The following is a 19,508-nucleotide window of genomic DNA, read 5'->3' as shown; positions in this document are numbered from 1 at the left end:
TTTATACGTGAAGTCACGGCTTAATGTGATGGGCTACACCTCACGAATGATTCCTCTTTACGCCCCCTCCCCGGGGACACAAGCGCGTGCTCAAAAAAGAAAGGAAAAAAAAAAGAACAAAGGCTGCTTCGCTCGTCCCATTTGTGGGAATGCGGCTGCAGGAGGTGACGTCAGAAACAAGCTTTTTGTGTTGTCGTTTTTAAAAACATGGGTCCGCGACTCCCCAACTTCCACTAAAGGTTCTTTTTGGAGCCGTTAATCGGAGTTTCCTTCCAGTTATTTTGTGAAAAGATATTTTTTTCGCCGTGTAAATTGCCGTGTTTTTTTTTTCTTGAGAATCTGTCTTTGACGGCATCATATTTCTTAAACACCTTTAGTGGGAAGTAGTAGGCATCCTTTGTTTGCTGCGGACCGCTGTTTTTAGCAATCCACAATGGACATGTACGGATACAGTGACATATTTCTGATGAAAAGAATGTTTGACAGCCGAATATTTGGGGCTGCGAATATGACCGACGCGGCCAAGCCTCACGGATGCGATAACGGAGCGTTGATGGACAGATTCGGGGTGTTGATCCAGGGTCTGCTCGCGGTTGTCGCTTTTAGCACTTTGATGTGTGAGTATCAGATGTTTGAAAGGAGGAACTTTTGTCTCCTAATCAACAGTGGCCCGTTGTACCTTCACCATTTTGAGACTGATTTCTTTTCTCGTTTTGTAATTGACACAAAGTAACAATGTTGCGCGTGGCACAGTCAAAGGCAGTAATGTTTTAAAGGGACCGTATGTTAACACGTGGCTGTTTGTTTGTATATTTACTATTTTGCAAAATAGGTTGTATGTCGTTATTATCACATACAGAGGCCATAGCAAGTATATCCAAGTAAAATACATTGAATGTATTTAAGTAAAAGCAAACAAATGATTTTGAAACGAATCGTTAATCTAAACAGGAAATGATATTTGTAGTAGTCCAAGAGACGTGTTTATAGTCTTGTCCAAATCGGGCTCCGTTGTTTTCAGTTTGATATAATACGTTTTGTGAATATTCCAAAATGCATGAAATATTATTGCCATAGCCAATGTAATTTGCTGTCTCTTAATAGGTTTTTATTTTTTGCTTGAATGTCTGTTCTGTCCATAATACCTTTTGTTGCATCGTTCAATGAAGGGATGCACTGTTCCATTACGTGTAACAAGTCTTCTAGTACAGAAACTAAAGAAGTTTGTGCTTGTAGTGACTGTGGACCTCTTGCTCAGTGGTCACATGGTTCGGTACATGGAAGCCCACAGTGAGAGAATTGTTAATAAGACAGTGGTCCAGGTAAGGACAAGTTGTCGGGGTATTATAAGGAGCTCAGCTGAGGGTTTGGTTGCAGGAAGAAAATATTTATATTTCATATGTTATCACAACTTAGTTAACGTTTATCACAGAAACTCCGTATGGCCAGAAACATATGTCAGAAACATAGCCATGACATAATCGGCACCAAGGTGTCACATGACTTAAATTAGCCTCCTCCTGTTGGGCGGTGGTGGGGGGTTTGAATTCCAGCAGAGTGGGAGTGGAAACATGGGTGTAGTATACAGGTGTCATTTAAGCAGCTAAACAGCACAGAGATGTTATTCACAGAAGGTGTAATTACTCCCATTACATCCCAGTGTTCATCATCTTTTATTGTGATGTGGGATGATGGGCTGGATGGAATACGGTAGCGCTTGATTGACTGGACATTCAGGTGGATTATTGTGTATTGAACCCTTTGGGGAAAGCTTGTTTGTCACTTTATCATCATAATATTTATACAGTATTTCCTCTGTTTTCTCTGTACTGTTTCAGGGGTTATTTTGTCAGCATTGGTGTTGTTCTGAACTGAATAGGAAATCTAAACCTCAAAAATATTGTTCTTTGATGTAATTGCACTATCACTTCAGTACAATATTGAAGATCCGTAACCTTTTTGTCTGCGGCAGTGTAGCATAGTGGTTAAGGAGCAGGACTCGTAACTGAAAGGTTGCCGGTTCGATCCCCGCTGGGACGCTGCTGCTGTACCCTTGGGCAAGGTACTTAACCTACAATTGCCTCAGTAAATATCCAGCTGTATAAATGGATAACATTGTAAAGAACTGTAACCTATGTAAGTCACTTTGGATAAAAGCGTCTGCTAAATGAATAATGTAAATGTAGTATGGGTAAGAATCTATTACTGTGCAAGCTGTTTTTTCTCTGTTTTGATCCTTGGGCATTTGCTGGATTCCTGTTCCAGATGACATCAGTTAATTAGGTTTATTGATATTGTAATTGAAATACTGATCTGGATTTATGCCACTTGACATGTATTTCATTGTTCATTGTTCATGTTTATTGCTGTTTTTGTTCTCAGAAAACCTTCTTTTCCTCCTATTGCTTTGGTCATAAAAGCCCCTTGAGCAGAATGGTAAGCAGCTGGCTATATGCACTGAGGAAGTTTAACCTAATTACCATTGCTTTAACAGAGTCAGCAAGTCAGAGATCTCCTGGTTGGCCACCCAGACATCTACTTTGTTTGAAAAACAAAAGAGAGGGAGTGACACAGATTATGATCTGTATTTTTTGCATATTGCCCCAACGCCAACGATACATCTTGCTCCATCTGAGCACTTTGTATATTTGCTGACAAAGCCAGTCAGATTAGTTTTTCTTGTTTGGTTTTTGCTCTTGGTGTGTGTGTGTGTGTGGGGGGGAGAAAGCTATTTTTCTGCTCTGCATTTTCGGTGGCTTGAAATGGTTCTCTGTGGCTCAGCTTTTGTCAGGAGTGTGTGTTTGTGTGATGGAGGGTGGGAGAGGGAGAGAAAGGGAGGGAGGAAGAGAGCGAAGGAAACAGGAAGATAGTGAAGGAAAGCAAAAGAGGAGGAGAGGGAGGAAGAGGGGGAAGGACAGATAGAAAGAGGGGAGGGGGGAGGGAGAGAGAGGGAGGGTGATTGGTGGGTTCTGCTGTTTTCATCCAGACTGGATTCAAGTTCATTGACCACACAGCGGTAAAGCCCAGTGCAAAGTGGATCTCCAGGGACGTTGTGGTTGTGTGATCTGCCATTTCCAAATGCTTCAGCTTTAAGTGTATGTTATGCAGGCTGTAAATTTTCTAAACTGTTAAAGCACTGGGGATAAATGCTTCCAATCTAAATAGCTTGGCCATATTATCCATTTGTTCTAAGATCTGTAGAATGCAACAACATGGCTTAAAGAGCTACTGCTTCTACCTCTCTGTAGCAGCAAACACAATCACTATAAAGCAAATATGCAAGGAGTCAGCAAGACTTTTGTAATGATCTGAACAAACTGAGTAAGGCATTCAACATTGAACCTAAAGAAGAGGGGAGGAAATCGCAATGAGTATAAAATCTAAAAGTAAAGAGGCATTTTGCTGGGTGTCATATAAGCAGAAACTAAGGTTTTTCAGTGGGCATAGAACGTGGGAGCAGGGAGCAATTTGTCATGGGTGTAGAATCAGTGCGGAGAGTTAGGCTTTTTTTAATGGGCGCAGAATCACAGAGAAGATGTTAAAGGGGTATTTAATGAGGAACCTATTGGAGCAGACGGAGAGGGTAATGTATTTTCAGTGGCCGGAGAGGATCGATATGTAGGTGACCTCTGCAGTTACTTATTACTGAGAAGATAAATATTGAGACACTGAGGCAGCACTGGGGTCTGTTAATGGTTACACCAGACTGTTTTTGTGACTGTGAGGGATTGGGGGATTGGGGGGCCCAGTTCACAGCTTCAGTGCAGGCATCAGCACAGCCAGATCTGGGTTAAAACATACACTATATGGACATAAGTATTCAGACGCCTGACCATTACACCAACAGGCACTGTAGTGACATTGTATTCAAATACATATACTTTAATATGGAGTTGGTCCCCCTTTTGCAGCTATAATAGCTTCCACTCTTCTTGGAAGGCTTTCCACAAGATTTTGGAGTGTTTCTGTGAGAATTTGTGCCCATTCATTCTGTAGAGCATTTATGAAGTCAGGCACTGATGTTGGACGAGAAGGCCTGGCTCGCAATCTCCGTTCCCGTTCATCCCAAAGGTGCTCGATGGGGTTAAGGTCAGGGCTCTGTGCGGGCCAGTCAAGTTCTTCCACACCGAACTCATCAAACTATGTCTTTATAGTCCTTGCTTTGTGCACTGGGGTGCAGTCATGTTGGAATAGAAAAGGGCCTTCCCCAAACTGTTGCCACTAAGTTGGAAGCATAGCATTGTCCAAAATGTCTTGGTATCCTGAAGCATTAAGGTTTCCCTTCACTGGAAATAAGGGGCCTAGCCCAAACCCTGAAAAACAGGTGTGACCAAATACTTTTGTCCATATAGTGTATCATGTGTGATGCTTATGACATGAATAATGTTTTCATTGATGTCACTGCGCCATTGCGGCAGTGTTCCTTCTGCAACGCTGGGAGAACATCACGGATCAGCCAGAATACTGTCTTGCTGATACAACACTGAGGAGAGGATTTCAAACTGTGAATAACTGACTAAAAAAGTCCATTGTCCACTATCTCAGGAAGTGCGCATTGAGTGGGTAGATAACGTCATTTGTAGATGATATTGTTTGTGAGAGTAGCAGGAATTGCAGCTTCTTCCTACCCACAAAATGGATTGCGCTCTTTACTGCTTAAAACTGGAGGAGTTCCAATCAAGCAGATAACTCAAGGAAGCTAATGTTGATACCACACTCACAAATCTCTTCCTCTACAGCGCTGACCAGTCTGGCTTTTTATAGAGCGGTTTTCCTATAATATATCTCTCGCTTCCTGCTGGCCGGTGACTAACCCCTCCCACGTTTCGGGGGCCGCGTGTGGCGTGGTGCCGATGCATGCCAGCCCGTGACGAAGTTGGCCATGGGGGGAGCGTTTCGGCCAACGGCACTCCATTCCTGCTGTTCTGTGCAAACCTCAGGTCAGGGGTTCCTTTCTGGAACGTTCCATCGACAAATGCAGAAAAGGTCGCCTGCACTAGGCAATCACGAGGCTGCTGACGTTTGAGTCCCCACATGATACATGACCCTATAAAATATCACCCCCCCCCCCCCCTCGGCCCCCACCACCACCCAATTTCATTCATGCATTAAATGGATGGGGATTTAACCGTCTCTGTTCCAAAGGTTACAATAAGGTTCAGTTCAACCTCTTGTTATGAACACGAAGGCCAAGTGCGCATAGCGGAGGCCACCTTAAAAATGACTGAAACTACTGCTCCTCAAACCCTGTGTGACCAGGTTTCTGTAATGTTTGTACTCGGACCACATTTAAGAGGACCGCATGACAAGACTTAGTCTAGGATTACAGTGGAGCCTCTTTTGATGTACTATTTCTCAATGTGCGGCAACTGCTAACAGCAACTTCAGAGTGGTGTTTGTCATATGTTGAGAGGGATTTTAAAATGTGAGAGCTTAAAATCCCATTGTCCCAGTCTTGCGCTGTAGCGAATTCTGACTCATGAGTGATCAGATGGGAGGTTGGAAGTGAATTTTGTTTATAGATGCGAGGCAGAGCTGAACAATAACGGAAAAAAAAACAGCAGTCTTCAGTGGCTCACTCTCGTGGGCCCGCCAACTGGAAAATAACAATCCAACACAACAAAGGCAAAATAAACAACAAAGACGCTCAATTACTGTCCTCTTTCAGGGATCCAGCACACACTGGGGGTTTTCTTCCCTCTGTTGTCACAGCTCCCCCTCCTTCTCTTCTTCTCCTTCTCTCCCTCTCTCCTTCTCCTTCTCCCTCTCCTTCTCCCTCTCCTTCTTTCCTTCTCCCTCTCCCTCTCCCTCTCTGCTTCTCTCCATCTCTTCCTCTCTTCTTCTCCTTCTCTCCCTCACTCTGTCTTTCCCTTTCCCTTTCCCTCTCCTATACAGTAGGCATAGAATCACTTTTATAGCTGACGCACCCTAACAGAGTCAATTATCTCCATCTTGCCCAGGTGCGCCAGCTCCTTTCACTACAGGGAAGGTGGGGGCGACTTCCCCTTGCCTCGCCCCTCAGACAGACACATACCACAGTTCCATTGAAGTCCTCAGAGATGTTTGATAAAATGACTAACATGTGGCATATGGTGACTAAGCCCTGTTTTTGTTTGCTGATTTGCAGTGAAACGGTTCCGTGAGCCAGCAGCCGTGAGGCGACCATGGAGGATCTGGTGAGAGCCCTTTTTGGACGACTCTTTTCCCATACTCCTCCAGGAGGCAGGCAGTTGACCTGTCAGCATGTAGCTCATTCTTCCATTGTCTTCCATTGTCTTCCAGTGTATGAACGGAAACACCCACACAGTATTTACTGTATGTGAATTCGGGGGATTCCCTACTCAGAAAAGCCCCTGCTAACACATACTCCTGTGACTTTGTTATTGTTGTAACACTGGGCCCTATTTAGAGACTCTGAGAGTAGCACTCATATTCCTGTCTGAGTACTTTTCCTGTCTGGAAAGTCTGTCATTTGAGGGCATTGATGTCTAATACCAATTCTATTGATCCCTGAAGGTTTTACGACACGTCCAAGCAGGCGATCGGTGCCCTCTTCATCCACTTCACCAACGTCTTCCTCTCCACCCTCACCAAAGAGGACCCCTGCTCTCTGTAAGTCAGGACGTGAACCAAACACAGTCCCTTGACCTTGACACTGACCCAATCAGAACTAAGCCTCCTTTCTATCACTAAGGATAGGCCCAATCAGGACCAGGTCATCTCCATGTCACTAACCACACGCCCAGTCAGAACTGGTCCACCACCTACACAAGTTACAGAAATAACAGAAGTTGTTGTTTATACAGATGATGAATGTATTGCGTTTTGAACAAGAACTTGGTTTGGCTGTGTGACAAGATATTTTAGCTGTATAGGTCCAGTGTGTGGGTGGAACATGTATGTGTCTGGTTACAGTGTGACACCCCACTTCCTGTTTCCTGTCTAGATACCTGATGAACTTCCTGTTGGATGCCACTCTGGGCATGCTTGTGATCTGGGCTGGAGTCAAGGTGGTGTCCTGGGTGGTGGAATACAAACAGTTCACACTGCTGACCTTCGGAGAGTATGGTACGAGGCAAACCCACACTGACTGGGAGTTTGCTCTCAGACTTGGTCTTTGAACTCAAGCAATATAGTCACATTTTATTTTTCATAAAAACGTAAGTTTTCCAGGAGGCTATTCAGGCCATCTTGAAATGTAACGTAAAAGTTATTACTGTTTATATTATTATTATAATTTATTAACATTTGTATGAGTTTGCCTTGCAGATTCCCTTTATTTCTTCATATTTAGGTTAAGCAGAACCATTTTTATCAGGACCCAAAAGGTAGAGAACGTTGCACTTTTTGCCGTTACTTTGTAATGATACCAGCAGAGGGCGCTCCCAATATTTTCTCCAAAAGACAATCCCATTGCATTTCAGTCATTCTACCACTAGAGGTCAGTAAATGCACAGTAAGAAGCACATGGGAACGTAATGCGGAAAACATCCTGGATAATGTTTCTGATTTCACAATGGGCATGGCGAAATTGGCTCAACAAGTGTTATTCATATCCCTCTAAAATGTTCCTGTCTTGTGGCCATGTTATGAGAATGTTATCTGTTCACTGAAATGATCTGAATTGACCGGTTTGCTGTTCGCCGTGGAGTTTTCATCCCACCCTGTGTCCTTTGGACTACAGATTTCGCAGTTGCAAAAATCCAGCAGCACAGATGCACTTTAAATAGTTTTGCTCCAAATGTTGCAACAGGTCAAGCCCTAGGGGCCTGCCAGCATGCTCTCTCACCTCAGTGGATTAACTCAGCTCAGGCGTAACGCTTTGTTTTTGCATTACATTGCTGAAACATTTCAGCAGAGCTGTGAGAACGTTACACGTTTGGTTGGAATCCACTTTTGTCAGCTGCGTTAAGCTGAGGCAAAGGCAAATCATTCTGGCCAAGCGAATGGATGTTTTAGCTCAAAAGAAAGGGGAGCTGAAAAAATGTGGGATCCATGTAATTCTGGACAAAGACTGACACTCTGCAGTGACTCATCATTTTTGTGTACTGCCAGGTTTTTACACAGTTATGTAGTTGCATTATTAGAGGCACTGACCACAGAAGTGTAAAGTTCTAGTGGTGGTCCCTGCAGCTTTTAGTTGTATCAGTGCTAATAGTTGCAGCTGACAAAAGCTTGGTTTCTCTCTCCCTTTTTGAAGTAACATTGGACAGTTTAATGTGGAGTTTAACCAAATTGCCTGTAAATTTTGCCGATTTGCTGGAGGATGGATGAGGTAACCTGGCCGTAGGATTTTGGAGCATTTGGGGGCTTTTCTTTGGAAGCCCTTATTTAAAGTGTTGACAAGCTTGGATATTGACAGTTTCCGTCTAAATTTCCGAGTAATTCATTTCGTTAATAATATAATTGGATAATAACTGGAACACTGGATCACGCTAGGGTGAGAATACAGACATTTTGGCGTGAAATGGGAGGTTGAAGATGATATCACTTGACATATTCCACAGTGCCTTTGTGTTTACCAGATCCTTTTTGAGGAACAATGCCTTTTCTTAAGAAAAGGCAAGACTCAGCCAGCGCCGTTCAGAGGTTTCAAGGGACATAGTCAATAACATCTGCAATCCCTCTCCCTCCAAATAAAATTATTTATAATTTATTCTTTTTTTAACCACTGAGATTGAAATCACTTTTGCAAGGGTGGCGTGACACAAAACACAGTTACACATGCTTACAAGAGAGAGATTGAAAGGGTTCTCACAGTGTCTAGATTTTGTGTGCTCTGTAGCGGTAGCGGATCGTTTCTGGTAGTAGATCATTTCTGAATTATGGCGGGGGTGTGAGCAGAACTTCAATGGCCAGGCCTGGCATCCGGGACGGGTCGGTTAGAGGCACGGAGCGAGTGGGAGTGGATCAAATCTCTCCCCAGTAGCGTGAACTGTGGATTAGTGCTCTGATGTGTGTGTGGGGGGGGGGGTAGAGGGCCGAAAGCCCAAAAGAGCCGGTGTATTAAGGCTGCCTGCCCCTAGTCTGGCTCAGTCCTCATAGCTATGAAGCTTTTCCGTCCAAAATCAGTGGCCCGTAAACGGTATGAGGTATGAGGACCTCGGGCAAATCATATTGTGGGGCCGGCCTGAATAAGATATTTGTATCCCTCACACAGAGACATTATAGCAGTCAGTCATCCTGACGAGAGCCTGTTATTAAAACATTTCCAGTGGCTACACACGTGTTGGTGATGAAAGAACTGGGCGTGTTTAACAATGTGGGTGCAACCAGAAAGACTTAAGCCACTTTTTTTTTTGCTTTACGCTTTGTGCTTTTTGATTGCTTTATGCTGAAACATGGGTGAAGAGGTCACTTGTTTTAGGAACTCTCATAATCTGTTGAAATGGCAACCCGACCACCTATGGTGAACACACCAATCGAGATTCCATCCTTCATTAGCATAAAACGAAATAGACCAATCACACACATGTGTGCATGTAAATGAGTTTGAGTCATGGGAGTCAAACGTGCTCTTAGAACATAAGAACATAAGAACATACAGTGCTGGCCAAAAGTATTGGCACCCCTGCAATTCTGTCAGATAATGCTCAATTTCTCCCAGAAAATGATTGCAATTACAAATGTTTTGGTAGTAATATCTTCATTTATTTTGCTTGCAATAAAAAAACACAAAAGAGAAAGAAAAAAAAGTCAAATCAAGTATCAATTTACACAAAACTCCAAAAATGGGCCGGACAAAAGTATTGGCACCCTTTGAAAAATCATGTGATGCTTCTCTAATTTGTGTAATTAACAGCACCTGTTACTTACCTGTGACACATAACAGGTGGTGGCAATCACTAAATCACACTTGCAGCCAGTTAAAATGGATTAAAGTTGACTCAACCTCTGTCCTGTGTCCTTGTGTGTACCACATTGAGTATGGAGAAAAGAAAGAAGACCAAAGAACTGTCTGAGGACTTGAGAAGCAAAATTGTGAGGAAGCATGGGCAATCTCAAGGCTACAAGTCCATCTCCAAAGACCTGAATGTTCCTGTGTCTACCGTGCGCAGTGTCATCAATAGGTTTAAAGCCCATGGCACTGTGGCTAACCTCCCTAGATGTGGACGGAAAAGAAAAATTGACGAGAGATTTCAACGAAAGATTGTGCGGATGGTGGATAAAGAACCTCGACTAACATCCAGACAAGTTCAAGCTGTCCTGCAGTCCGAGGGTACAACAGTGTCAACCCGTACTATCCGTCGGTGTCTGAATGAAAAGGGACTCTATGGTAGGATACCCAGGAAGACTCCACTTCTGACCCAGAGACATAAAAAAGCCAGGCTGGAGTTTGCTAAAACTTACCTGAGAAAGCCAAAAACATTTTGGAAGAATGTTCTCTGGTCAGATGAGACAAAAGTAGAGCTTTTTGGGAAAAGGCATCAACATAGAGTTTACAGGAAAAAAAACGAGGCCTTCAAAGAAAAGAACACGGTCCCCACAGTCAAACATGGCGGAGGTTCCCTGATGTTTTGGGGTTGCTTTGCTGCCTCTGGCACTGGACTGCTTGACCGTGTGCATGGCATTATGAAGTCTGAAGACTACCAACAAATTTTGCAGCGTAATGTAGGGCCCAGTGTGAGAAAGCTGGGTCTCCCTCAGAGGTCATGGGTCTTCCAGCAGGACAATGACCCAAAGCACACTTCAAAAAGCACTAGAAAATGGTTTGAGGGAAAGCACTGGAGACTTCTAAAGTGGCCAGCAATGAGTCCAGACCTGAATCCCATAGAACACTTGTGGAGAGATCTGAAAATGGCAGTTTGGAGAAGGCACCCTTCAAATCTCAGGGAGCTGGAGCAGTTTGCCAAAGAAGAATGGTCTAAAATTCCAGCAGAGCATTGTAAGAAACTCATTGATGGATACCGGAAGCGGTTGTTCGCAGTTATTTTGTCCAAAGGTTGTGCTACCAAGTATTAGGCTGAGGGTGCCAATACTTTTGTCCGGTCCATTTTTGGAGTTTTGTGTAAAATGATAATTGATTTAATTTTTTTTTCATTGTCTTTTGTGTTTTTTCATTGCAAGCAAAATAAATGAAGATATTACTACCAAAACATTTGTAATTGCAATCATTTTCTGGGAGAAATTGAGCATTATCTGACAGAATTGCAGGGGTGCCAATACTTTTGGCCAGCACTGTATGATGACGAGAACAGGCCATTTGGCCCAACTAAGCTCGCCATTTTTTAACTAAGCTCGCCATTTTTTAACTAAGCTCACCATTTCTTACTAAGCTCACCATTTCTTACTAAGCTCGCCAGGTGCAGGTTATCAGTATTCTACACCCCTGACACCAAAAGAAAAGCTCCTGATCTTGGTGCCTGTCTGCAGCTGACCCCTCCCCTTTAGGTTGTGGCTTGCATTGCAGATGTGCGATGCGCACTCTCTGAGCTGTGCACCGCTGCTCAGAGCAGTCGCGTTGCAGTCACTTGTGCGGGCTGGTCGATGGTTGGTGTGTGACCGTGTGGTCTCTCTGCAGGCGACCCCCCTCAGGCCACCGCGTGGATCGGTCAGTGCGCCGTCTACCTGCTCATCATGGTCCTGGAGAAGAGTGTGATCAGCCTGGTGCTGCTCATCCCGGGCTGGACCAGCGTGAGTACCCACAATCCCCTCCGTCACGTGCACATGCGCGACGCTCAGCCCTGCTTTGCAGAACCCAAATACAGTTGTTTCCATTCCTCTGTCAGACTGTAGCAATGCCTCTGTCCAGTTCTCTCATGGGGTGTGTGCATTCTGAATATCTATGACTCAGAGGAGAGAGCAGGCTGGTAATGGAGAATGTATGAAATCCAGGACCAGGTGGCGGTCATATGGGTAATGTCTGACAACGGAGGGGTGTGTGTGAATAGAAACTCAGAATGACTTAGAGAGTCCATCTGAGTCCTGTTACAGAGTCGGTGACGTATAGGGGCGGTCAGTGACCTCAGCCTATTAATAGAAGCTCCTAATTAGTTACTTCTGACCCTTGTCTTTCATGTTTGAAATGTTTTTGTAATGCAATACTACCTAATCTCTTTCATACACCATTGAGTAAAATCTTCAAAGAAATGGAAAGTTCAAGAAAAGAGCACTCGCTCTGAACACAGTAAACATTTTTTTTTTTTTAGAAAGAAATAGAAGAAAGGTCAGAATGGAATTCAGGTGCAAAGTAGGATGACTTAAAGGTATATTGTGTTATATTACTTTTTTATTTTCATTAATTAAAGCTAATTTTGAACTTGAATGCAGACTAATAAGTGGGTAAGTGTAATTTAATGGTTGAATGTAAATCTGTGGTATTGTTAAAGCTGCAGTGATTTGTGCAACATCAGCTGTCCTCTGTATGTGCATGTCCAATCACAGCGCTCTCTTTGAAATAGCATTGTAAATCAACTTGAACACAGTTCTGGGTAGCTCCAGCAGTTGCGTGCCCGTGGACACAGCTTTCAGGCTTTCCCACAGCTATTACAGTGACAAACTGAGACAGAGATGACAGAGAGACTGCATCTACCAGAGACAAAGCGCGTGCAGACAGGCATCCTAAGTGCTCGTGCCTTCCTCGTCGTAGAAACGGAAAGAGGGGCGTCCCGCGTGTCTGCTCGTGGGAGCGGAAATCTCTGCCCTCGTCCTTCTCTTTCTTCCTCTCTCTCTTCCTCTCCTCCTTCCTTTCTTTAGCTTTTGATATCTGCTATGAAAACAAGTTTGTTTCTTGTATCTAAACAATTACATCAACAGAAATCAAAGCCCTCAGACTTTAAAGACGCATTCGGGAGAGCTGACAATGGAAGAGTATTACTTCAGCGTGGGAGCGATTAGCATTCTTTGGGCCAGCGAGGGGGGCCGCAGTCATGATATCACAATGGACTCTGTAGTTCTGAAATCCAGCATGTCCCAGTAGGGTGTCTCCCTTCTTATTTAGTTTTTGAACAAAAAAAACAAAAAAAAAAAACTGATATTGCGTACAATCAACTGAAGCAAACTTATTGCCAGTGAAGCTATTGGTTGTTCTACCTTGAGCCTGAACAGCATTCTGGCATCCCTCCACCTCTCTGTCATGGTCTCTTCTTGTTCTCATGCTCCTCCTCCTCTCTCTCACACACACAGAGATTCTCTCACTCTCTGTTACTCTCTCACTGTCTCCCTTTTCATCTCTGTCTCCTCTCTCTCTCTCTCTCTCCCCCTCCCTCTCTCTCTGTCAAACACACAGCCTCTTTCAAAAAAAAAAAAAATTTCAAATGGAGCTTTATTGGCATAACAAATAACACTGTGTTGCCAAATCGTAATAAACAAGTTACAACCGTGCAAACAGCAGTACAGATAACAGATGATAATTATATGCTGTCACACTCCCCCCTCTCTCTCCCTCTCTGTCAGATGTGAATATGCTTTATTGGCATTACTGTTCGAAACAGTGTTGCTAAAGCAGTTATTATTCAATGCATTTACAGTAAAGCTATTAATAATATATTAATCAAGGTTAACAACAGTAGTTATAGTAGTCGTGATGGTAACATTTCTAAGCATTATAATTAAAAATAATATAAAGCATAGGAAATAAGTGGTAATTATCAACCACAATTTTTTCTTCCAGTCAGTTCCTCCAGTGGTCCCTTAGGTCATGGCAGAAGGCCACATGTGATGTCTAAAATGTTGCACTCTGTCTTACCCTCCAAAGGGTATGGGAGTATGTCTTTCCCTGACAATTTTAAAACTCGAAGCATCTCTTCACAATTTGAGGAAAGAAATGTGCTCTTAAATTTGAATATTGAATGCAGAACAACAGGAAATGTTGGCTGGCACAAGTAAATGTTGAACTGAGTGTCTCTCAGTTCAATTCAAGTTTCAATTCCCTATTCAGTTCAGTTTTCACTTCAATTCAAACAAGCTTTGTTGAAACGACAGAGGATTTCTGATTTGCTGAAGCGCACACCGGCACTAAAGCACTCCTCTCTCTGGGTTCAGAGTGAGCACAGGCTGTACATTGCCAGTGTTTTCCTCAGTTTTTTTCTCAGTCACCATGGTCAAATAGTCTGCCACTGTGTGCTGTCTGTTTAGACCCAAATAGCATTCATGTTTATTTTGGGTTTATTTTGGTTCTCTCGCTCTCACACTGTTGCTATCTTGCTCTTCATGTCTGTCTCTGGCTGTGTATTTGTTCCCTCTCTGTCCTGCTCCCTCTCTCTAAATACACAGGGAATCCTCTGTGAATCATAGCGTGAGTCCCAATCACACACCTGCTGCACCACACTGAAGCGCCCAGGCAGCTGTGAGCGTATCTGGGTCAGAGAGGGGGAGGTAGAGGAGTGAGAGAAGGAGAGGGATATGGAGTGTAGGGGGAGGCAGGAGGGAGAGAAGAAGGAGGGAGCACGGAGGGAGAGAGCTGAGAGAGAGGGGAGAAGAAGAGAGCAAGGGGAGAAGAGACATAGGCAGAGAGTGTGGAGAGGGAGGGAAAGAAAGAAAGAGAGATTGGGAAGAAATAGGAGAGGGTTGAAGTAGAAGAGAAGGAGGGATGGAGAGGGTGGAGAGACTTTACTCATTCCCCCTGCTCACTTTAGAAAGCTTTGGCAAAATAAAGAGGAATGTAATTCATGGTAAGTTTAAATTGGAGAATAATTGCAAAAGAGCATGATGTGCCAGTGTGAAAGATGCACAGGTCTGTACTTGTGTCCTATTGTGCAGAATTTTGCAGCAGTTTGCTGATCCATACATCATCTGGATTGCCCACTTCCTGATTCACGATACCTGTCAATGCAGCTGATCTTTTAACTGAGAGGATTGCTACATCTGTGTAAAATTTTTGCACATCGAGATGTGTTGGGTAGAGAGAATGCTGTCTACTGGACCTGTAGCGTACTCTGACAGAAACTCAGCTCAGTACAGCTCAGTCTGCTTTATTGGCAAGACAGAATCCTTATTTATATTATGTAGTATTATCTCTCCCTGTTATTTAGTCTGGCTGACTGCCCTTCCCTGGTCCTGTCCATCTGTTTGGGTGTGTCTTGCCTTGGATCTGACCAGAATCTGCACTGTGACCAGAAGTGCTGATCGACTGCATTGTTTACAGTCAGCTGCCCATCTGTCTATCTGACTGTCTCTCTGTGTCTTTCTGTGCTGTTTGGCTTCTACCAGACCGGTTCTAACTGAAGTCTCTGTGGTCCAGTTGCAGGAGGTTCTATTGGACTATATCCCAGACCCGCAGGTGGAGCTTGTCCTTGTCATGCTCATCGTTCCCTTCTTTGTCAATGTGAGTACAGATGTGTGTGTGTGTGTGTGCGCGCGCGTGCGTGCGTGCGCCTGTGTGTATATGTGTGGACTGTGAGTTGTTGCAGTTTAAATCTGCAAGAACCATCAAACTGTGGATATGTAATTCAGCATTTTAAGGATTCGTATTTTATGCATTTGACACTTTATGTAAGAACTGTATCTGTATAAGTAATATAATCATATCTTCTTATTAAGGATGATTTGTAAAGTGCTGGGGCTGGTCTCTTCTTGGTTGTTTAGGCGATCATGTTCTGGGTGGTGGACAGCCTGACGATGAGGAAATACAAGAGCCTGAAGACCCTGGAGACGGCGCGGGTTGATGAGAAACAGGCCGAGGCATTGCCGTGGGTGACGAGCGAGGAGTCCCAGGTGAGTCCTGCAAGAGTCAGCATCTGGCAAGACGATTCATCATAGGTCCTGCAATGGGTGGCTCTGCCACTGATCATATGACCTGTTTCCAGTGTCATATGACAGTATGTCACATGATGCGGCTTTTGGGTATAAGGAGCCAAACGCTCTGTCCAGGAGGTGCCCGAGTTGCTGAAAGTTCTTTTAAATGACAAAGACGCAAGAGCGGTTAACCAATGCTACATTTCCTGCTTCCTGCCTTAGGAGGAGAGATGAGAGCTTTGGGTAGCATAAAATTCCAAGTGATACGCTACCATGGAAGCAGAAGGGGGGGGGGGTGATTTGTTCTCTGATCTTGCTGAATGTTGGGAAACACTTTTCTCCCTCTGGAGTGCTGAAGCATGGCAGAACTACTTCAGTGATGCTCAGTTGGGGCCAGCCTGTTGAAGGAAGATGGGCTCGTCCTGCTGTCCCAGTTAGAAAGGGTGATCCTTCAGTCCACATAAGAGTTACCTAAAGCATTCTTTTCAATGGCAAAGATGCTCTTTGTGGTTTGTAAGTGCTCAGAGTTTTTATTAACATCAAAAGCACAGCAATATGCTACCATGGAAACATATCATATCCCTGATTTCACCAAATGTTGCACAACAGTTTTCTCCCTGTGGCATGCTGGTTAGAGGATCCAAAAAAGTGTTTTAGAACTACTCCAGTAATGTTCAATCATAGTAAGAGAGGGTGATCCCTCTGTCCCAATAAGAGAGGGTGATCCCTCCTGAAGTATTTTCTTTCTCTTGCCGTGCACCTGTTTGAATTTGGGATAACCGCCCACACCCCCCACGCTGACAGGAAGTGTGTGGTTTTGGAGTGTGACTCGAAAGGGCAGCAGGCCTACATGGTGCAGATCCAGGAAAAACTGACTCGGGCCTCTCCCCCGTTCTCTCCCCCCGTCCCTCCCTCTCTCCCATAGCTGGTGCTGTTCCCCTGGACCTCTTCCCTAAGTGAAAAACTAGGTCATGTGAATCTTTCTCGTTCTGCATTAGCTTCTAGAATTTTTCCCCTACATCTTGCTAATGGACACTATGTTCCATCAACAAATGATCATGGGAACAAATGATTGTCTGAATGACTCATCATCTCAACATCCTTGTCCAATGAAAATGCCACTGGTTCCAAGCCAAGGTGGCATATACAGGTTATCCTGATTCCTGTGGAGCAAAACAACTGTATTTAAGAGAGCACCCCCTGGGGGCCAGGAGGCCAGTCTTTTGTATTGCCTGTGTTTGTATTCTTTTTCATTGTTGCTGAGAGTCAGGCAGAGAGGTATAGGCTGATACTTGGCATAAACTTGACTGGGGATTGACACCCATAGCCTTCTGGAGTGGAGATGTACAGTCTGAAATGCATTGGCAGTACTGTCATAGCAACGCTCATCCAAAGAGACACAAATATGAATAGTTCATTCAGCCTTTCCTCAGGACTGATTTCTGAAAAGATTACAGATAACAGTGAAGAAATGTCACAGTTTCAATTCCCCCATAGAAATCAGGGCCCTTGAGGTCCGTGAATGGACACTTTTCATGGCCCTTGACTTTGAGGATCGGACACTTTTGCTCCCTGCAATTGTGTTGCTTTGTGCTGAGAGCCTCACCTTTATGTCGGAGTGACGTTGTAGTGGAGTTATGCTGATGCACTCAGTCTCTCCACTCGCACAGGGCCGCAGGTCCTCAGTGTTACTGTAGCGGCCTCCCACAGAGTCCCTGCCATGCCACTCTCTCTGTCACAGGGAGTCATAATGGCCCTGTGTGCATGTCCACCCCCCTCCACCCCCCCAGGGGGTTAAAAAGTGGGTTCATTCTCTCCGCTCCAGGCTGACATTCTCCTCCTCCCCCTGCCTGGTGCCCGGCCAACAGGCAACAAATCATCCATTTTTCCCCCTGAAAACGGGTGACATTTCAAATATGTTTCCATGCAGTGACATCGTGGAGATGGGGTGGGGGGGTTGATAGAGATTTGTGTGTGGTTTGGGGGTGTTGAAAGGGTTCCAGTCGAAGGTCGCTCGCGAGTCGAGTGGCACACTTCAGAGGTTTTTGAAACGCGCCGAGGAATGCAAGGTTTACAAAGGCCCGAAATGTTTCTCACAAGGATTAGATTAACAGGTCAGCGCTTATGTGGCGGAGGCCCTGGGGGGGGACGTCGATCAGTTTTTTAACCAGATTCCAATCTGATTCATTTTGCTGTGGTGAAATGTGCGTTCCTCTGTGAAGGGGCCCGGCGGCGTTAATCCACATTTTCAGGTGCGCGTTTGACTGTGGTACCTTGTTGCCTATGAGAGACCAGTATTATTGAAGCGTCCAGGTGTACCATCTGATAGGGGTGGATTTAGGCTCTACCTCCCCTGGCTGCATCACTGAGAGAACCACAGAGAGTCTTGCACCGAAGGCCTAGGAGATATAGAAAGTGGATTGTGGGAATGTTGGAGGACCAACAATACTTCCCACAGGGATTAACAGGAGGGCCAACACTGGGAGCCTGTGGCTCTGATTTTGTTAAATGTTGCATTTTCTTTACATTCAGGACAGTGTCATTGTCATTCTAGTGTCATTCCGGTGTTTTGACAGGTTCTTTATCTGGGAGAGAGGATTAGTGAATATGCAGAAAGCCGAGCGAGCCATTCCCGCTTTGACACCCCTTTCCTGTCCTCTTGACTCCCTCCCTTGTGATCCATGATGAGATATCCATCTGTATTCCAGAGAAGCCTGTGCTGGTCTCTTCTACTCCTCATGTTGATAAGAACAACCACACAGTCAAATTCCCTTATGGAGGCTTCATTGAGCCATAAACCCCTTCCACACATGGAATTTTGTTTCTGTGGAAACATATGTGGAGGCCCATGGGGTTTGTGTTTTTAAAAAGTTACATTTTTACTGTCCCTTAGTGGGTTTAACTGTGATATATGCAAAGCCTAATGACCAAACTCTGACCTGTCTGTGTGCGTCTGTGTCTGTGTGTGTTCTGTCTTAGGTTCTACTGATGTCTGACCCAGACACAGACACAGACCCGGACCCGGATCCTTCGGAGGGGGAACAGGATGGGGTGAACCTGAGGTCAAGTCACACCCCGGTGGGGGGAACACAGATACCTGGTTGGGTGGTGGTGTAGGCCATCCCACCCCAGCTTCAGATGCTCCCACACTCCCAACTTGACCAACAAGTCATCCCTGCAAGCAATGCATCTCAGAGACAGACAGATTGGACAAGCACTGATGGGCTTGAGAGGTCAAAGGTCAAAAGGTACCCACTGAACTAAACTGCCTTTATCAGGTCTGTCGTGCTTCACAATACTCTGGGTGGGGTTCCTCTTTGAAAAAGATTATGTCTATAGAAAGTGTCTGATGTGATATACCAAATGTTTATATATCTCCTATGTACAAAATCGGTACGATTTTGGTGCTTCTCTTAGGTTTCTTTTATTAATAACTACACATTTTTTCCTGGTAGTAGAACTTTTTTCTGGATTCTGCCATTATATAAATGTGGAGTAAAACATTTCCAGAGAAATTCCCTTGAATCCTGGAAAGTTTATCCTTTGTTGTATGTGTTTTTATATGGTGGTGTGGGGTCCAATCTTATGGACAAAGCCTTTTCTACAATAAAAGGATCACGTAAAGGTGACGGAATCTCACCCTTCCACCAAAAACACATCCCACAGAGCTATGCCTGGCTGTAAACCTTTCTCAGCTTGAAACATATGAATTTGCACAGGACGCAGCGGTACAGGTTCGGTTCAGACGTGTACAAATATCACGGTGATTAAAATAGGGGTGGTAAAGTGTTGGCGTGCCCTGTCATTTCACATGGACAGAGAGAAAACAAGCG

The 19,508-nt window shown here is 44.5% G+C and overlaps 1 protein-coding gene across 1 annotated transcript; it reads left to right on the top strand.

Annotated features, from left to right (window-relative positions):
• Positions 1-222: 222 nt before the first annotated feature.
• Positions 223-19,031, top strand: tmem110l (transmembrane protein 110, like). The gene is made up of 8 exons (XM_036518084.1): positions 223-617; positions 6,128-6,176; positions 6,517-6,612; positions 6,947-7,068; positions 11,522-11,634; positions 15,182-15,265; positions 15,526-15,654; positions 18,655-19,031. The coding sequence occupies exons 1-8, from the start codon at positions 434-436 to the stop codon at positions 18,790-18,792; spliced, it is 915 nt and encodes a 304-aa protein (XP_036373977.1). The 5' UTR covers positions 223-433; the 3' UTR covers positions 18,793-19,031.
• The last annotated feature ends 477 nt before the right edge of the window (positions 19,032-19,508 follow it).

This window comes from Megalops cyprinoides, chromosome 23, assembly GCF_013368585.1.
Source record: "Megalops cyprinoides isolate fMegCyp1 chromosome 23, fMegCyp1.pri, whole genome shotgun sequence".
In the NCBI taxonomy this organism is placed as follows: Eukaryota; Metazoa; Chordata; class Actinopteri; order Elopiformes; family Megalopidae; genus Megalops; species Megalops cyprinoides.
The sequence above is the reverse complement of the archived record's forward strand: the minus strand, read 5'-3'. Positions and strand labels throughout refer to the sequence as shown.